This window comes from Thalia democratica, chromosome 6, assembly GCF_965202585.1.
Source record: "Thalia democratica chromosome 6, ktThaDemo2.hap1.1, whole genome shotgun sequence".
NCBI lineage: Eukaryota > Metazoa > Chordata > Thaliacea > Salpida > Salpidae > Thalia > Thalia democratica.
The window spans coordinates 28904254-28923902 of record NC_139170.1 but is presented as its reverse complement, the minus strand read 5'-3'; the positions used below and the strand labels follow the sequence as shown (position 1 = coordinate 28923902).

General features: G+C 25.3%; 1 protein-coding gene across 1 annotated transcript; it reads right to left on the bottom strand.

Annotated features, from left to right (window-relative positions):
• Positions 1–3196: 3196 nt before the first annotated feature.
• LOC145838546 (uncharacterized) lies at positions 3197–7764 on the bottom strand. Its single transcript, XM_082946160.1, has 8 exons — positions 7699–7764; positions 6929–7380; positions 6417–6581; positions 6031–6072; positions 5858–5914; positions 4349–4456; positions 3985–4038; positions 3197–3432 (listed from the first exon to the last, which is right to left on the bottom strand). The coding sequence occupies exons 1-8, from the start codon at positions 7745–7747 to the stop codon at positions 3409–3411; spliced, it is 951 nt and encodes a 316-aa protein (XP_082802286.1). The 5' UTR covers positions 7748–7764; the 3' UTR covers positions 3197–3408.
• Between the last annotated feature and the right edge of the window lie 11885 nt (positions 7765–19649).

The window sequence follows — 19649 nt, the reverse complement described above, 5'->3', positions numbered from 1 at the left end:
CAATTATTTAAAGCTATCAAATAATCTTCTTGCGTTCTCATACCATGTAATAAGTACAATTAACGATAAACCGAATTCCTTTGAGTATTAAAAATGCTGATTTTTTTGAACTATAATATATTTCGTAGTTTAAAGAAGAAATAATTTTAATTTACAATTAAAGACGTCATCATTGTTATTTTGATAGTTTTAATCCTGTATAAAAAATGCGGTTTTAATTTTTTAAAAAGATATTATTATCACCACACGGCTTAAGATCAACATTTTTATTCCTAACATAAATATCTTGACTGTATTTTTTAATTAGTTTTATATATTATACGAAAAAAAAGCATTTAAAATAATTGGTTTAAAGTTAACGAAAAAACCTTTCGGTTATCGGGTTGAATTTCATGGATACCTTTTAACGTCTTGTCCAAGACAATTTAAATTGATTTTACAAATATTGAAAAAATATATATTATATTTTAATTAAGAGTTAATCTAAGTTCAGCCAAAAAACTATTTCTTTTGTCGAGATTGATTTTTTTTTGACTAAAACAAAGAATTAAAAGTAAACATTAAACAATACTTAGTAAACTAAAATAACTGTTTGTTAAATTTCTTTTTAAAGTAATTTTTTAAATTAATTGTTAACGTAAAAAAATATTTTTCCAAAAAATATAAGGCAGGTTTCAGTAAAAAATAATTTATAAAGTGTCTTACAAATATATTACCAAAAATAAACTAAACTTTTAGTAAATATTTGACTTAAGGTCATTAAAGTTGTAATTTTTTACAACAACACAACTTAAAAAGTAAAATAAGACCAGTGTTATACTTGACTATAATTTTTTTTTATATAGATCATCAAAATTAACTAAAAACGATTCAACTTTAAATGCATATTCATCACATCAACAATTCAATGATGTTACGCAGAAATAAGTTTAGTGTGCTTAGTATTATACTGCAATATTGAATGTAATTTTTCTTATTATACTATTAAAATTTTTAACATATTTTTGTATCAAAATTGCTATTATCTTTTAATTCTTCTAGGATTATTAAAATTTTAATGACCTTTCGCTATTTTGTACTGCAGTTTTGAATTACAGTTTTTTTCAGATAAAATTTTCTTCTGTAATTACTTAAAATAATTTTATAATTATTTTGATAATGCAAAGTACCAAGTGTTTAGATGAATACCAGTTTTTTCACCATGAGTATTAACTTTTTCATAGACTACTTTAGTAATTACAGACTAAAGACACTAAACTTCGAATCATAACAAAGCAGCACTTGCAAAGTAGTTGACAGTCTGCTACATGTTATCTTTGAATAGCATGACCTGTTGACGTAACATATAAACGTTGGTATGTATCCTGTTTGGAACTCATTTTTATCTAATATCAAGAAATTACTTGTATCCTATGAAAATTGTATAATAAAATCTTAGTAGACTTAAGTTAAAACTAATTAGCTCGCTTAAAATAAAAAACATCTTTAACTTTTTTTTTAAATAAATAAAAATACTTTAAAAATATAACCACTACAACTAAAAATAAAACTCAATTTGTTTTATTAAAAAAAGCTATCCTTTCTGCTCACTTCCACAAACGGTTTTAGAATTAAGTAACTGTTTTTTTATTGGTCATTTTCATAAGTTCATTTTCGTAAGATAGTTTTGAACCATTTTGTTCAAATCGACATTAAAGAAAATAAAAAACAATGTTACTAAAAGAATTAAAATGCATTAAATGACAAAAAACGATTTTCTGTATCTTCTAAGGAGAACAATTTTTTGTTGTTGTTTTAATTCGTTTTTAACCTAAGATATCAATTAATTTTTTTTATTGAATTGTTTATGTTTAGTAAAATTAGTTTATTATGAATTTTTTTTTTAAGGAGTTTATAACTTTGATAAAATTTTACAAGATAAAACTAATCTGTGAAAGAAAAAAACATACCTCTTCTTATACTTATAAAAATTCCAATAAAAAGAAAACTTTGATAACTTAAAAGCTAAATGATGGTAAATCTGGCATTTTTTTTTTGCGTTGGTTTTGTGGTTCCTCACGCAGAAAAAAAAAAATCAACCGGAAACTGGAGCGTCCGGGCAACAGATGCACACTATGTGCGTTATAAGTTCGCATGTTTGTTTTTCATGTGTTGTAGATTCATAATAAAACTTTTCAAAAACAGTTTTGGTTGTTTTCGTATTTAAATTTATAGTACTTAAAAATGTTGAGAATTATTTATAAGTTTAGACTTAACATAATCAATTAGGTAAATGTTTTAGTACTTTTATGCTAACAGAACTAGTAATTTGAACGTCTAAAACATTAAGCCTTACCGCCAATAATTTAAAGATTGTCTTTGAAAACTAATTTAAATCATATTATTAAAATAGTTTTGATTATTTTTCCTTTTTTCAATGTGAATGACAAAAAGCATCGGTCTAACATGATAATGAGTTTGAAACAATTGAAAGTAGAAAAATCTTGGTATAAGGTATTGTCATAAACAAAATTTCGTTTATCCTACATTTTAATTTATTTTTAAACTATATTATTAAACTGACAAAAATGTTTGATGTATATTTGTCATAAATTGATTATAAACATAATTTTCAAACGTGTTGTTATCATGTACAATCTCAGTTGTCTTCTGAAACTAAAAACCTATCTTGAAAAAACTAGCTTTAAATTTATCGACTTATTGGGCAGACATAGTCTCGAATCGTGATTAAAGATAAACTTAAATATTGGCTATGTTACTAATCAAATTATAAAATAAATCTTGTATAAGATCCTGTTTTTTTTTAATTAAAATTGTTATATCATTTTTATTTACCTTAATAAAAAATAAAAAGGTTTATAAATATTATAAATTTAAACAGTTTGAAAAAAGTTATTATGCTTTTATTTGTATGTACTGATATGCTTTAACTACCGTATAGTTGAAAAATATTTAACTTCAAGTATTTCTAAAAATTCCAAGTAGACTATAAGCTTAGAGTCTGTTTATTTTTTTTATCAAAGTATAACTGATAGAAACACTCAAAAAACACTTACTATTAATAAATTTATTACAAGTTAAGTAAATAAAAAACTTTTGTTGTTACATTTAGTATAATTTTGTTATTAAGTGCAGGCTTTTGTTACTGCTCAAACAAGTAAGTATAATTCAAATTGGTAAGTCAAAATATGTAGTGCAAAGTTTAAAGACGTTATAATTTTTAATTGATTAACTTACTAATTAATTTCTTTTAATACATACAAAAAACAATACAAAATGTTTATGTTGTAGAACTTGGAAGTATGTACTAATTAAAAGTAAGTTCTTTTTATCATACAAAAATCATTTGCTGCAGTTATAAGGACATTTTTTCTAAAGGTATGCTGTTTAGATTTAAAGTCACATTCATCAGCCTCTTTTCAATTTTCTTAGCTAAAATTTATAAATTTAGAAAATGGTTAATACTTAACATAACAATAACGAAAACAAACTAATGTTAAAGTTATCAATAAAGAAAAAATCTAGACCTATTTTAACAATCGAGTACACAAATTATAAAATTATCGTTTGTAACAGTAACGATTTATTTACAATAATATTTTAAGAGTTTTTGTTAAAACTGTAAAAAAAAGGTAAAACTTTATTAGTATACTAACTGCTACTGATAAAACATGAATATATTTTTATAAATCTTAAAAAATAACTTTTTATTTATTTACTACAGAAAATACTTCAGTTTTTGATTTTCATGTCTATAAAACTTTTTATTTTGATAAAACTACAATACAAAAATATGATTTTGGCTTTGTAAAACAATGCAGTTAAAAACAATGACCACAAAAATTTTGGTTCAGCATTTAAAAACGTAGTTTAGTATTTTAATACTAAACTGTGTATTATAACTTTTCTAACAAAATTAATCATTTTCATTTTAATTAATAACCATTTTGAACTAGTTTTAACTGGTTAAAATAATGTACTTACTTGATTTCTCAGCTCATTATTTTCTTGTCTTTTTTTTTCACTTTTTGTTGTTTCCTTTTTAAATAAGATGAAAAATTGTTAATTTACTAGTTTGATGAAAAAAAAAATTAACAAATAAGTTGCTTTAAATCGATGAAATTTTTGAACAGATAGTATAGTTTTACTTTATTGTATTCAATTTGATAAAGTCTTTTAATTTGAAAAACAGTTTTTTTTATACATTTACCAATAAAATAAAATCAAATCCGTGCTTGAACATTAAAGTGAAAACTAATTTTCAGTTGCTAATTTTTTTTTAGTTTGGCTATATAAACAATACTAGCTTTAAGTTACAAAATATACTGATATTGTGCAGATTGCTTACATATTCTAACTGATTTAATAGTATTTTGACATCTCGTTTATAGTAACTCATCATCGTTAACGTCGTCAGCTGGTGTATTATGAACTCCTTAATTATTGCTAGCCTATCCTTAAAAATCAATTTTGTTGTTTAAAATTTCCATAATTTAATACTATTTAAAATTAAATTAATAAACAATTTTTGAATTGATTACATAGCTTTGGGTGCTTTTAAAAAGCTACTTTTTTTTAAAGGTTTGTACAAATGAGGTTAATTGAACAAAAACGAAAACTTGCTCAAACATGGTTTTGATTCAAGGACCTGAATACACAAAAAGACCTCTCGGTCTTTGAGTTGCATACCCAGCTTTAATCAAAGTTATAAAGAGCCAAAAAAAAAAATTAAGTCAAAATTTAAACTCTAAAACGAAAAACTCTATAAAAAATGAGACTATTAAACTTTTTTCGAAACAAAAAATCAAAAAAAAAAAGATTTTTATATAACAGTATCTAACATTATACCTACATGAGATATATATTGAACTCTACGTTAAAAGGTAAAGTTTTAATCTGAAATGTTTTTAATTTTTTTTTCCAATAGTTTTAGCAAATAATTTAACCTTTTATATGACGTTTATGAAAAAAAAATAAATGAATGAATTTCAAGTTTTAAAAAGTATGTTTAAGAATTTGGATTCTATTATCAACCTATTTTTACTTATTAAAATAAGTAACAATGAAAAAGAGCTATAATATTTTAAAAATAAAAATAAAAATATAACTGCAATATTGAAAAAAAAGCAAAATAAAGCTATATAAATAAAAACTTTTTTTTCTTAATCTAAGTAAAAAGTATAAAATAAATATATCCTTTTCATTATAACTATAATTTTTTACAAATTTGAATAAATACCTAGAAATAGGAGTTTTACTATACCAAAATAATAATGTAAACAAACACAAAAAAGCATTTATAGTAGTTAGTAAGTTTTTTGGAAAAAAAAATCAAATAGAAAAAATTATAATAATCATAGAATAACAATAAGTCAACCTATTACTAGTTTCAAACTTTATCAGTAATTTCAGCTTGAGATTAAAATATTTAACTTTTTTTTTTCTTGAAAATATATATAGAAATTAATAGTTTTACACAAATGAAATGTAGGCTATTAAATGAAGTTGTTTACTAATACACTAACAAACTAAAAAAAAATTATATCAAAACTTTCTATAAACTAGACTGGACCAATAGATACCTTATACCACAAATAACACTTAGTATGTCAAGAGAAAAAATATGTATATACTAGTTTGTTTTGAAGTAAGTACAAAAAAAGCTTTTAAGATTAAACTGAGTTTTCAGATTTTTATAATTATATTGCTTTATTATATTTATAGTTCATATTTATCATAAATAAAGTAGTTTTGTTTGATTACTAAAATGTTTAGGTTCCTTAGAGGTATATTTGCTTAAATATTATTCTTTGAATTTTGTTCCAGTAGTTTATCTTATTGATGCATCTAGACATACCCATGAAGAAAGTCTTTCATTTTCTCTTCTAAATACCTCATTGGTCCAATTTTCCACCTAAATTAAAAACATTTGACACTAAAGAACTATCTTTAAAACACAGCTTTTTTTTTTGATTCAGTTTGTTTTTAGATGTAAATAATTACTCTCTAAAAAAAGGATTAAAATCTCACTTCAACTGTACCAAAATTTTCTTCCACTGAAAACAACTTGTCCTGTTCATTTTAATAAGTAAAACAGGTTTTATAAGGCAAATAAAAAAATTAGACCTGTTATAAAAACTTGTTCGTGGTGTTACTGTTAAATTGTTTTATTCTAAGAATATCATAGCTCTCTTAACAATAATTTCATAAATTATTTTAAAATTCCTTTTAACAATGTATTTTAAACTAAAAAAATTAGTAAAATTTACATTTAACATATTTTGCTATTTACTTAAAGTTTAGAATTATGATTATTAAAATTCAATAAAAGTTTTAAGTCAACAACTAAACTTAAACTTTGCAAATTTCAAAATCAAGTTTTTTAATTTTAGTTATAACAATTTTTAAACACATACCTTAATAACTTGTACAGTTTGTGTTTCTGTACCGCGTACTTCCTTGTCACTTGATTCAACATCTAATGAATTTTCGGTATTTTCACTTTCCTCAATTTTGTTAAAAGTATTTTCTTTAATATTTGTTTCAATATCAACTACAGGTGGTACAGCCTGGTAATCTTTCTAAAAAAATAAACTTTTAGTCATCAAATTGAAATAATGTTGAATGCGAAATACTAAAAGATTTAGATAAATGATTTTGACAAATACAGCTTAAAAAAACAAGTCATAATTTATGATGAATTTTGTCAAAAAACTGTTCTGACTCTAAGGTTTTGTAAAACTTTTATATGTTTACTTTCTATTTTAGTTATAAAATTTACCTTTCTAATCTTATTTAATTATGTTCTAAAACGAAAAAAAAGTATATTTGAAAGAAAAAAAAATAAATTCTACACAACAAGATGCAACTTAAACTCAAAGCCAATTACATTAAAGCTATTTTTTATGTTAAAATACTTGTTACAAACCTTTTTTTTGTAGACTATCGCAATAAGAACAGCAATTAAGACAGAAAGAATCGAAACTGCCACTATGAAAGAAGCACTGACAGCGTCTTTGGTAGCACAAAAAACCTTTTGTTTTCTGCAGATAGCATGTCCTTCAACTTCTTCGTTCAATCTGACTTGTTGAGATCTTACGGAGTTGCCAGCTGTTAGAGTGGTCACATAGAAATAGTTTTGAGTAGAATTAATCGAATACTTCAATTTTAGAATTTTTTTTTCTGTGAGTAAAATGTCACTGCATCTCTTCAGAAACATTAACAGCGATCCGCTTTCAACGACCTCTTTGTCCATGGTAAATGTAGCCTGTCTGTTCTGACATTCTAGTTCATCTTCGTGGAAGGTGATGGTCTTTCGAAAGGCGATGAAGTAGTTGTTTTCGATAAATGTAAAACTATGACAACTATTATCTTTGGAATCTTTTAAAAGTATTTAGTTTAAAAGTCATTATTATTTTTTAAATCTTACTGCAATTAAAAATAAAGTATTTTAATATTAACAAAAACTGTAAAAATCTTAATTAACCCGACTAACATCTATATTTTTATGAATTTTTAAGAAATGTCTCAATTTCAATATATGTTTAATCATTTCTTTATAAAGCACAAACATTTTAACTAATCCTTTTAACTGTGCTATAACTACGTTACTTGTTTACCAGCATAGATTTTCTAAACAAACATTAGTATGACACTTACTTTATAGCTTTTATACATAAATTTTTAAAATTCGACTACCTGAAGTAGAAATGGTTCCAGTGAGCACAAAAATTAAGTAAAAACGCATAGTTTTAACTAAAACTATCTCCATTACACTTGTAGTAGCTTTCAATTTAGTAGTCTCAATTTTTTTCTAAGAAAATAAGAAACTTTGTTTAAAAATAAATGTCTACGAAAACAGATATGTTGAAAGATTAGCTTCGCATCATTTACAGCGTTGTGGTTTTGCAAGTATTTCTTTGTTAAGAAACTGTAAAGCTACGATGTTTATTAAATTTGTTTGACTTTTATTAGGAATTTTTTACCAGATTAATTTTTGTACTATACGGGCGGGTTTAGTTGCTTTAAGTTCGTTAACTTTTATTATTTAAAAAGTTTAACATTAATTTTCTTTTAATGGTTATAAATAAAATATGATCTAAAACAAGTCAAACTTAATTTAATTTATTTAAAATATGATAATATTTAAAAGTAAAAATAAATAACAGTTTAACAAAAATGAACAAAATAAAACTTTTAATTCAAATATTGTTCAAGTTGGTTGTGTAAACAATTTTTTACTGTTGGTTATCAAGTAGATAAAATTTTAGTATGTGTACTTAAAATATTATAATAATAGTCTATATATGTCTTTTCTCATGTTTAGCAAGAAGAAAAACTAACATTAACTTACTTTGAATTGAATTATGATATGAATGTTTTACTGTATTTCAAATAAGTATTCTTTTAGCACCGGCTTCAACTTTAAGTTTAAACAATTATTTAAAAAATATATGTCATTTTATGTTGTGTTAACAACAAGCTTTGAGTTTATATAAAAAATATTCCTAGTCTTGATAAAACAAAAATTTAAAACAAATGAAAATGTAATTATTTTATGTCTTTTATTTATTTGTTTTTGAAAACAACCGTTAAATGACCCTTTTAGTATAAAATTTAACGATAAAAACCTATTGTATAACTTTTTGAACAAAGAGTTGTAGGAAAAACAAAACTTTTTAATCACACTTCAGCAATGCTTTTAAAAATATTTTTTGTACTAGCAGTTTTTTTGAAAGTGTTTATTTTTCTTTTAACAATACAAACAATGATAAATTTATCTAATTAGTGAAGCTTTTATTTAAAAGCTAGTAAAATATATTTTTAAAAATTGTCGCTTCGGATATAAAATAAAGGTTGATAAACCATAAATATTAAAACAAAGCAACATTTAAAGTTATATATAAGTCTTGAATACACATGAATTAATGAAGGAAATAACAAGAGTGACATATATTTTGTTGTTGTAAATTATATTAGATTATTGTTGATATTTTACCTGGAAATATGTAAATAAAAGGATAAATAGTTTTTAGTTTACGACTTTTTGAAAAGTAATGCGTGTATAATAATTGAAATCGTAGTAATTTTTATGTAAACATTACTTTCAAACTTTATTAATAATGAAATGATTTTGGATTTATAAAATCAACAAATTAGACTTAACTGAATAATTAATTTTTGTAATAGAAAAATATTTAAAACTTATTTAAAGACTAACTGTAATTATACAATTTATAAAAAGACAAAAACTATAGTTTAGAAAATTAGTTAATAACATGTCAAAAAAATATTGAACGAGATATGTTTTGATTTAAGTGATATTTCTATGGAAACAAAGCCTTAACTAAATTTTTTAAACTAAAAAGTAAATTGATGAAATAGTTTATTAAACAGACTAATCTAAACAAAATAAAAATAAAATTGAAAAAAAAACAATGCTTTAGCTAGAGGACTAAAAGAAAATGATATGAGTTTTGATAATTCTTGGCAATCAAAACACTTTTATACTGGTATAAAAATATTTTTTGCGTTAAAAACAAGACATAACTTGAATATTTTTCAAAAAAACTTAAAAAACAACTATCTAACTAAAAAATAGCTTTGCATTGGTAAAGTTCACATTTTTAAAAGTTTTTATGTACAGTTTGTAAAAAAACAATACACTTGATTTAAAAAGCCTTTTAAATAGTTTTTTTTATCAAAAATAAAAACTTTACAATTTGTTTATGAGTTTTTATAACGTTATATGACACAAACAATATTTTTCATTCAACAGAATGTTGTTCTGAAGTAAATGTTACAGCTTATGTTTCTGGTGAATAAATCACGTTAAAAATAACTTTTAAAATACAGCATTTAAGAAAACAACTTTCTTAGCTTTTGTGTATACAAGCTTTGAAAAAAAGTTATAATTTCCATAAAATTTTATTTTAAATATTGCGTTGAAAGAAAAAAAAACCTTGTTTTTAGAAACTGATTTGCAGAATATTTTTTATAAAAGCTTATGTAACAAATCATCTTACAAGTACTAAAAAGCTGATAAAATAAAATTTGAACTATATAGTTTTCCACTTCTTATAAGAACATTTAAAATAAATATTTTCTTGTTAGTGTGGTCTTACATTTTAAAAACAACTGTTTAAGAGTTTAGTAGACTAAAATTACTATAAAATTTCTTTTATAAACAGTTTATATTTTATTAAATGAAAGAATTAAAAAAAAAAGACTTTGGAAATATCCCCTTATAGTTTTCAATTTATTTTTATTTGTCTTTTTTTAACGTATATATTAAAAGTAATATAAGTCAAGCTATACTTTAAAACACATCATTGGTAATATATTTGAAACGGATGCGCCTAAAAGTATTAATTTTTGAGAAAATCGGTAAACAATAAGAAATTTCTTTTAATTTTAAAGATGGACTATATTTAGAAGGGGTGGGTATCACTTTTGCACGAGCGTCACTTTTGCACGAGCGTCACTTTTGCACGAGAGGACACTTTTGCACGGAGGTCACTTTTGCACGAAGGGTCACTTTTGCACGAGGGGACACTTTTGCACGGCGACTCTTTAGCACGAGCGTCACTTTAGCACGAGGGGACACTTTTGCACGGCGTCACTTTTGCACGCAGGGTCACTTTTACACGAGGGGACACTTTTGCACGGCGACACTTTTGCACGCAGGGTCACTTTTGTACGAGGGGACACTTTTGCACGGCGTCACTTTTGCACGGAGGGTCAATTTTGCACGAGGTGACACTTTTGCACGGCGACATTTTTTCATGATGATATTTTTTTACGACAGCATTGTTGCACAACGTCACATTATTACGATGAAATTTTTGCACAGCGACATTTTGGCACGAAGACTTTTTCGTACGGAAAATTAATTTTGCATGCAGGCCGATTATAAGATTTTTTAGCTACTACCAAGTCTGTAACTTAAAAAGAAACTGAAAACAAAAAATTTATAATGTACGTATACTAAAGGCAAAAAATGAAAGGTCTAAAATCTTAAACAGTTAAAGTTAATGTTAGAAACAAACTAACGAAAAGATAAAATAAAATTATTTATAAAAGATTCATACCAGGGACAATAAAGTTAATTTATTTAGAAACTAGGATAAAGAATACTTTAAATGTAAGTAAGTTGTTCTAGTTTCTAATGAACTTTATTATATTAATTAACAACTATGCTTTTTTATATATTTTACTATACGGTTACAAGTTTATTGTTCATATGATGAACCTAGGCATCAAAACCTAGACCACTTAAACTGGAAGACACATAAATGAAAGATAAAATAACACGTATAAATTATTTATTGTAACAAATATAAAATCATAATTTGATATAAAATTTATAAGTTAACATAAAAAGCAAAAATTTAGCCACAAACTTATATTTATTTACGATTTGATGTAGAACGATCAACATCAAGTATTTAAATGCATTGACTAACTACAAAAATAAAAACCTAACGCTCAAAGGACATTAACGTTAGGCTCTCATCGGCTTATTTCATGATCATGGAATGCTGTTGTAAGCATCTCTTGATACTTTTGATGAACATAAGTTCAAACTTCCAAATGTTACTCTCTTATTTGCTTATCATGATCATGCAACATTATTGCTATGAAATAATCTAAGTTTAAACCATGAAAAATGCGCTATTTTATTGCTTTTTTTATTCTCACGCTAAATTAAAAAATAAAAATAAACAACATGTAGAATCTGAAATACCTTTACACTTCATAAACTAACTAAATCTTTGTTTGTAATTAAATATTGTTTGAAACTAAAATATATTAAAAAATTTTTTTCAACAACTATATAATGCTAATTATAACATTAAGAGAAAAAAAGTAAAAAATAATACTAAAAAGTTTTAAAGCCTTACTAAATTAAGTTTATTTTCATGTTTGAAAAGTAACAAAATTGAGATTATTTTCATTTAATGTATTCAAAACTATTTTTATAAAAAATTAAAAATGTGTATTCATCTAGTTTATTTAAATTAAGCTAAAAAATATAAATTAATGAACTGTGGTACGTTATTCTATTGTTCTACGTAAAACTTCAAATAAAGTCTTTACATTAAAATTTCATTAAAAAACTACCACATTTTATTTATTCAAAACAACTTAAGCTTAAAAGCGAATATTTTTCAAGTAAAAAAAATTTAATATGAAAAAAAAATGTCGCCGTGCAAAAGTGTCTCCTCGTGCAAAAGTGACCCTCCGTGCAAAAGTGACGCCGTGCATAGTGTCCCCTCGTGCAAAAGTGACCCTCCGTGCAAAAGTGTCGCCGTGCAAACGTGTCGCCGTGCAAAAGTGTCCCCTCGTGCAAAAGTGACGCTCGTACAAAAGAGTCGCCGTGCAAAAGTGTCCCCTCGTGCAAAAGTGGCCCTGCGTGCAAAAGTGACGCCGTGCAAAAGTGTCCCCTCGTGCTAAAGTGACGCTCGTGCTAAAGAGTCGCCGTGCAAAAGTATCCAAAAGTTATTTTAATATACCTTTACAGAAAAAATTAAATAAAAAAATAACATTAGAAAACTAAAACTCAATAACAATTTCAATTTTTTTTAATAAAATTAGAACTTATTAAAATTTTTTTTAATAAACAGTAAAAAAAATCATCTGAATAACTTTCACACAAGTGTTAAGTATAAACAAAATGTACACAATAATGTGCATCATCTTTATGTTAATTAAAACAGAAAGTATTAAAATCAAAGAAAATTATTTAGGGTCTGTTTTTTTATTAATACTTTCTGTAAAGGTATATTAAAATAACTTTTGTTGGTGCCAGCAAAATTTAAAAGTTTTATTTTTATTCAATGTTTGACAATTTTAAACAAACATTGTAAATTATTAATACTTTCGAAAAACTAATAAATTAAAAAACTGAAAATAAAGTTGTTCACATTTAATTAATACTTATCATCATAAAGGGTCATAGTAACCTTTCTCATTCTGTAAATAAAGCAAACGAAATATTTTATAAAAATATTTTTTTCAGATTACTCTTTTAGAAATTACAACACAATAAAACTTTTCCATTTTTATAAGCATAGAAAGAAAAGATAATAGAATTAAAGCATCTTATTGATTAGTAAAGCTTTTAAACTGTTTACTTAATTAAATATTCTGTGATACGGCATTTCTCAAGTAATTAAACTTTACCCTTCAAAGAATCGTTGTCTAATTTTAAATAGCTTTTTTTTATTCAATTACCTGATAACAACTAAAAGAAAGCAAACCAAAGCTAAAACCCAGAAATAAGTTAATTGCCACCAAACTGTTAGTTGGTTCACATTCCCACCGTCAACAAAGAACGTTATTTTATTTACAGAATTTTTCACACCAAGGTTTACCTCGGTCACTACAACGTTATTGTCATTTTTAGCCGGATCTAAGCAAATAAATCGAAACGAAAAATCAGAATAATTAGCAGGCCTTGCGTAAACACCTATGCGGTTATTGAACCCGTTAAAAGGAGTCCACAGCGTAGCATAACAATTACTTTTAAGTTTGGTTATATAATATAACTTGGGGTGAACTTTTTCGTCCCACGCAACTCCGTTTGTAAAAACCCTGGTAACTTTACCCCCACAAACGTGGTTGTTCAACCCAATGTGGTAACTGGGTATGTCAGTTGGGGTCACAAACATTCCGCACTCTTGATCTGCGATTTCCTGCAGGGCCCATCTGTCTTCCATGTTTGTGACTGGCGCTAATATCTGACTGAAGTTGTGGCAAATTTGCTCGGCCCTGCATCTTGGCACGTACTGGGGGTAAAAAAATAAAGTGCCACTTTTGGTCGTGACGCTGGTGGGGCATGTCTTTTCTACTTGCACAACCAGTCTATTGTTTGTTGAACAACAAAAAATGCAAACAAAATATTTGGTCCTAGGACCTGGTGCACGAAAAAACCTTTCGGTTTTGGAGTTGTACACAACGGGTACCTTTTAACGATCTGTCCAGGATGTCTAATTTAAGTTATGTCTGGAAAAAAAGTTTTCACACTTTGTGATGAATTTTATTTCAATATTGTATTAATTATAATTAAACAATATTTTTTTGTCATTAAAGTTAAATATCTATATTTGAACACTTTTAATAGGTATATTAGTTTTATATTTTGGAATAAAAAAATCTGACAACAAACACAAATATTGGCCAAGTATAATATCATTATGTTTAATTAAAATTAAATAAATGGTTAAAACGATTAAGGAATATAGAGCACCTACAGTTTTGAATGGTTTTGCAATGCATGTTTTTTTTTTTTAATATTTACAAAAGTATTTTGTTGAATTAAGATCATAATTAAACTAGATATTAATAAATACTTGTATATTTTTTAAATAATAAAGAGCGTATTATAAAAGATATTTTTTTATAACATTTCAGTAACTTTTTTTATTTAGAAGCAATCACAAAATCAGATAAAATATTTAAAAATAGTTTAACTATCAGTTTTATATATGCACTTATTTACAAGACACAAATTGTTCGAAATACTATGCTATTCTTGATTCTATAAAGTATAACAAAAGTGTTTAGATATTTACAAAATAATGTATTTCATTAACAATTTTATGTTCTTATTCTAAAAAAAAAATAAAAATATTTATAACTGTACTAACATTAATCAAGTCAAAACTAAAAACACATTTGTTATTTTTATCAGCAATGTCAAAACCCGATAATAAATAAAAATACTTGTTATTTAAGTCACATTTGCATTACTTTACAATACGTAATTTAAGTCTTTTCCTTTAATTTTTGTTTGTATAAGATACGGTTTATCTTGAGTTCTGTTTTTGATTTTTGTTTGAGCTGCTTATAAAAATAAATTTACTATTTAAAAGAAAACATTTAATTTCATTTTTCGAACATTCCTTGTTCTATAAATTTAATAAAAATAAAAAAAATTACGACCTTTTGTAAGTCCAGTATTTTGATGTAACTTAAATAAAATATATCATCAGTTTTGACATATAAGTTTTCAACTTGTTGCTAAAAAAAAAAGTTTGAAAAAAGTAAAGATGATTTTGAATAATATTAAACTTATTAAAACTTAAGAAATAAAAACAGTTTGTTGTATAGGTTTCTTTTGGAGCAAAACTTTTGAAAAAAAAAAGACTAATAAATAATTTTTTTAATATTAAAATTGTATGATCTGTTTGAAATTCAAAATTTTTGTAACTCAAGTAGATAACTGAAGAAATACTTTGTGCCATTAAAAGGGTTTTCAAGTAAATATTCTTAACTGAAACTATTACTATTCAAATATTTTTTTTTCACACTGTGTTACCACTACTAAAGTCCAGCCTTAAAAATACATATTAGAAATAATAAATACAATTTTTTTCTTTAATATTTACATGCACAGCAAGTCTTGTTATACGCACATATTTAGAAGTATCTAGACCAGGGTTTCTCTAACTAATGTTAATAATGGCCCCTTTGACAAAAAAAAAATCGCTCCCCCCACCTATAACATAGTTCGGAATCTTACTTGTTAATTACTTACTTGGTTGTTCGCCCAATGAAATTTAAAATCACATCTTAAGGGAGATATAACACTTTTTAGGGAAACCAAAACTAGACGAAGTAGTTTGATTGTACAACTTATTGAATATTAGAAATAATTTGAAAAAAAAGTTACAAAGCAGAAACGTGGAGGCGCTTTGCTGCGATGAAAACCTCTGCAGTTAGTACATCGAACCGGAAGTAGAGCCGAAAGTTAGCGGCGGAAGCGGAATTGCTGCGCAAATTGCAGCCAGTTTGTTTGCAGCATGCCTTTGTTAAATTGTCGCGGTAAACGTATGAGATTCTAATGAACACTTTTGACTCTTTAAATAAACTTTGCTTTAAGACAACGACTTACATAGGAAACTTTTAATTGAATTTTTAGGTACTGCCCAAAATTAATACTGACCTTACCTCTTACTGTTTTAGCTGTAACATTTTTTTTTTCTTACTTAAAAGAAACTTTGAAACTAAAGTTTAACTTTAGTTCTCTATTTTGTTCTCTATGCAAGTTTTACGAATTGGTTTTGAAGTATACTTTAAAGTAGTATCACGTTCGTTGATATAGAGATATAATAACACAATCTAGATCAGGGTTTCCCAAACTATTTTTCAAATTGCCACTTTAAAAAAATTAAAAAACTATGGCCTCCTTCAACAAGATTACTCAAAAAACTACCATCAAAAGCACCTAAGACCTTTTTTTTTACTGTTCATCAAAAACTCCAGAATGTCTAGTGCAATTTCAAAACTACCATTAATTTAGTGTAAGTTTCAAAACTACCATTGAAACACACCTAAGATTTTTTTTTGCTCTTCATTAACCATTTCAGAATATCTAGTGTCTTTCAAATTACGAACTGATGGTCCCTCTGTGGCTTCTTAACTGCATATGGCCCCCCTTTGGCCACTTTGCTGCTCATGGCACACTTTAGGAAAGCCTGATGTAGACTGTTATGTTTAAACAAAAAATCCGTAAAGATTATTAAACTAAGAAAATTATTTTCTAAAGTAATATTTTTAATTATCTAGTTCTAGCTCACTTTCTCTAATTCAATTGAAACTAGTTTTAAACCATTAGATTTTAAATTATTATGCTATTTATAGGTGGCCATGTAAAATTTATAAAACTAAGTAAAAATAGTTATTATGCTATTTCAAATAAAAATATTAATAAATTTGAGTGTCTTTTAGTTTTATATATCTAATTCTATTTCAAACTAAAACAATACGTTTATTTAAAGTATTTCATTCATTAAAAGTATTATATTGTTGTTTTGCAGACAAAAAATGCTTTAAAATGCTTTAAAATAAATAACTTAAAATAGATAAATTTATAATTAGATAATTATGAATTGAGTTTTAAGACTTTTTTATACGGACTAGATAGAACACTTTGATATGGTATTATAAGTACTTTGATTTCTTTTAAAATTAATATACTCCTTGTAAAGTTTTAGTTGCAACGAAAGAAAATTTTTATAAATAATAACACAATCAAGTTTTAAAACCAAAATGATTAAGTTTATCATAAAAAAATCTAACTTTAAAGAATTAATGAACTCTTTTCTTAATTTTACTTCCATAGCCTTCTTGTATAATGAGTCAAAAATATAAACGAAAGCGTTATTGATAAACTAGTACAAAATACTGTTCTATAAAACTAAGTTTAATTAATAGTACTTATATTTGAAAAAAATAAAATTGAGTCAGTGTAACTACTTAACTTGTATAAATAAAAACTTATCTAAAATTTTACATATCTAAAACAAAACATTACAACTCACAATTTCTCTCCAGTGACAAGCTATGCTATAAAAGCTGAAAACAGTTTTAGGTTCGATAACCTAAAACAAATTGTGTTGTGTTTAATTTTTATAAAAATAAATCTAAATCTGCCTTTTTTCATCCATTAATTTGTTCATTTACCAATGAGGTGCAAGCATAATTTGAGGTAAACAAATTTTTTACTAGATTTATAATCGACCCTCTAATAATCTAAAAATAATAAAACTTATTTGGTTAAATTGTTATACCAAAGTTATCTAAAAAGTTTTCTTGTTTAAAACAATTTATCCTGAGAGATTGATCTAATTAATCTAACAGTTTTGACATCTAATGTGTTAAAAGCATCGTGTCGTGAGTCATTCTACAAATATAGTTATTTTTTAAATGGTCCCAGACTTCCAGCAACAAATATAGTGGGTAACGACTGTACTTTGCATTTTTTCGAGATTCTCGAATTTTCAGTACCCCACAAACTATAGACCTTTGGGAACCTTCAAAGACAATTTTTGACTTTTTATAGGTGATTTAGTCAATAAAAGTTTATTTATGTGAAATTTGACTTTTTTATGTGACATAAATTTTGAAGAAAATAGGTAAAGAATAAAAAATAAAAACTGAACTGCAAAATTACAGTCCATGGGAAGACGCCTTTACTATTTTTAAAGACCAATTTTGTTTTATTTTTTAGAGAATCAGCCGATTCAAGACTAGGTCAAAGTTGACTTTTTTTTGTGACGTCGTTCGGTAGTTTTTTTTAGAAAGTATTAAAAATCAAAGACTGAATTGCAAAACTGCTGTCTGCTGATCATTAGGAAAACGTGTATACTTATTTTTAAGACCAACTTTAGGAGAATTTGCGATAGAAGAACTTTTAGGATATCATATTTAGAAAATAATTGATTACTGTTGAGAGGTAATTTAAGTTATTTTAAAATTAAATACTAGAAACTAAAAATTGTTTTCTGAAACTTCAGACAGACATTCTAAAACGAAAAGGTACCTGTTTTTTGTAATTATTTGACTTTTATATTATAACATATTTTTTGAACTAAATTCGAATACATAGTAAAAAATACACTAAATCTGCAAGATAATAAAGTAATGCGTCAGCTGTAGATCAAAGATGCTTCTGATTGGCTAATATTTTACTTATTTTTAGTTTGAGTTTGATCAGATAAACCTCTCTTTTTGATCTTTTTTTTTGGTAAGGTGGGTTAAGGTTTATGGTATATATTAAAAATTTTGGGTAAGGTGCGTTTGTAATAAGGACATATAAGTTTTTATATACTGCTGTTTTATCAATTAACATCACTTGCATAATGTTATTAATTAATAAAATGCTAAAAGCTTACCACTTAAGCCAACCCCATACTTACCACTAGCCGACCCTGAAGTAATTAAACAAAAATGTTATAAATTCCAATACTTTGTAAAATATCCGAAAGTTGACACCAAAATATTTAAGCTGTAATTGTTTCTAATATTTATAAAATAAATAGATATAGCAAAAGCAAAAACTAGACAATGTTCCTAAACTTACTTAGAAAAAAAAAATTAAAAAAAAACATTGATTAAACTAAATTTTAAATGTCAAAATTGCAATGGTGGTAAAAGCTAGGAGGCTATTTTTATATACTTTAACTTCTTATCTAACTCCCCATGCTGAAATTATTTTTATTATGCCATTGAACAATTTTAACTTCAGAGGGCAACAAATGCGACCTACCCTACTGCCGTACTGCCCAAGGAAACTCAATTATAATTTGGTTTTAGTTTTAGTCATCTAACTTAGCTATTGATAACAAATAAAAAAGAAAAAAGTCCAAAAACGTTACACAACACTTTTAAACTGTAGTACAAGTTGCCATAATGCCAATTTATATTTAAATTTAAATAAAAGTTTTAGATAGACATTTTTAGCATAATTTGTTTATTTTTGTTTAGTAATCACTAGCAACATATTCATCCTCTAATGATAAACTTAAAGAAAAGTTTAGCTGTAATTATATCCATCTCCTTTTTGAAATTAAATTTATACCAAAGGTTAATGTCCTCAATGTTGATTTTTGGAAACTGTAACAGGTTCTAACCTGCAAATTTTTTACAATTTTAGTTCTAAAAATATAATTTTTTTTGTTTTTTTTTAATCTTATTATTTCTTATTATCTAATGTGATGTCACAATAGTAATAGAATCAATTTGATGTTCATTTCTACCGATACTGGTGTCTGCAGAGGAAGCATACAAATTTTCATGAACAATAATTAAGTAACTTAGCTGGAATCGTGTTCCAATTTTTTTTTACAATTTCCACTGTGAGA

Coding starts and splice junctions, on each gene's coding strand:
- LOC145838546 (XM_082946160.1), bottom strand. CDS start 7,747: ATGCGTTTTTACTTAATTTTTGTGCTCACTGGAACCATTTCTACTTCA. Junction 6,073..6,416: donor AAACTGTACAAGTTATTAAG/GTATGTGTTTAA, acceptor TAAAATGAACAG/GACAAGTTGTTTTCAGTGGA. Junction 4,039..4,348: donor TATTAAATCAGTTAGAATAT/GTAAGCAATCTG, acceptor TTATTTAAAAAG/GAAACAACAAAAAGTGAAAA.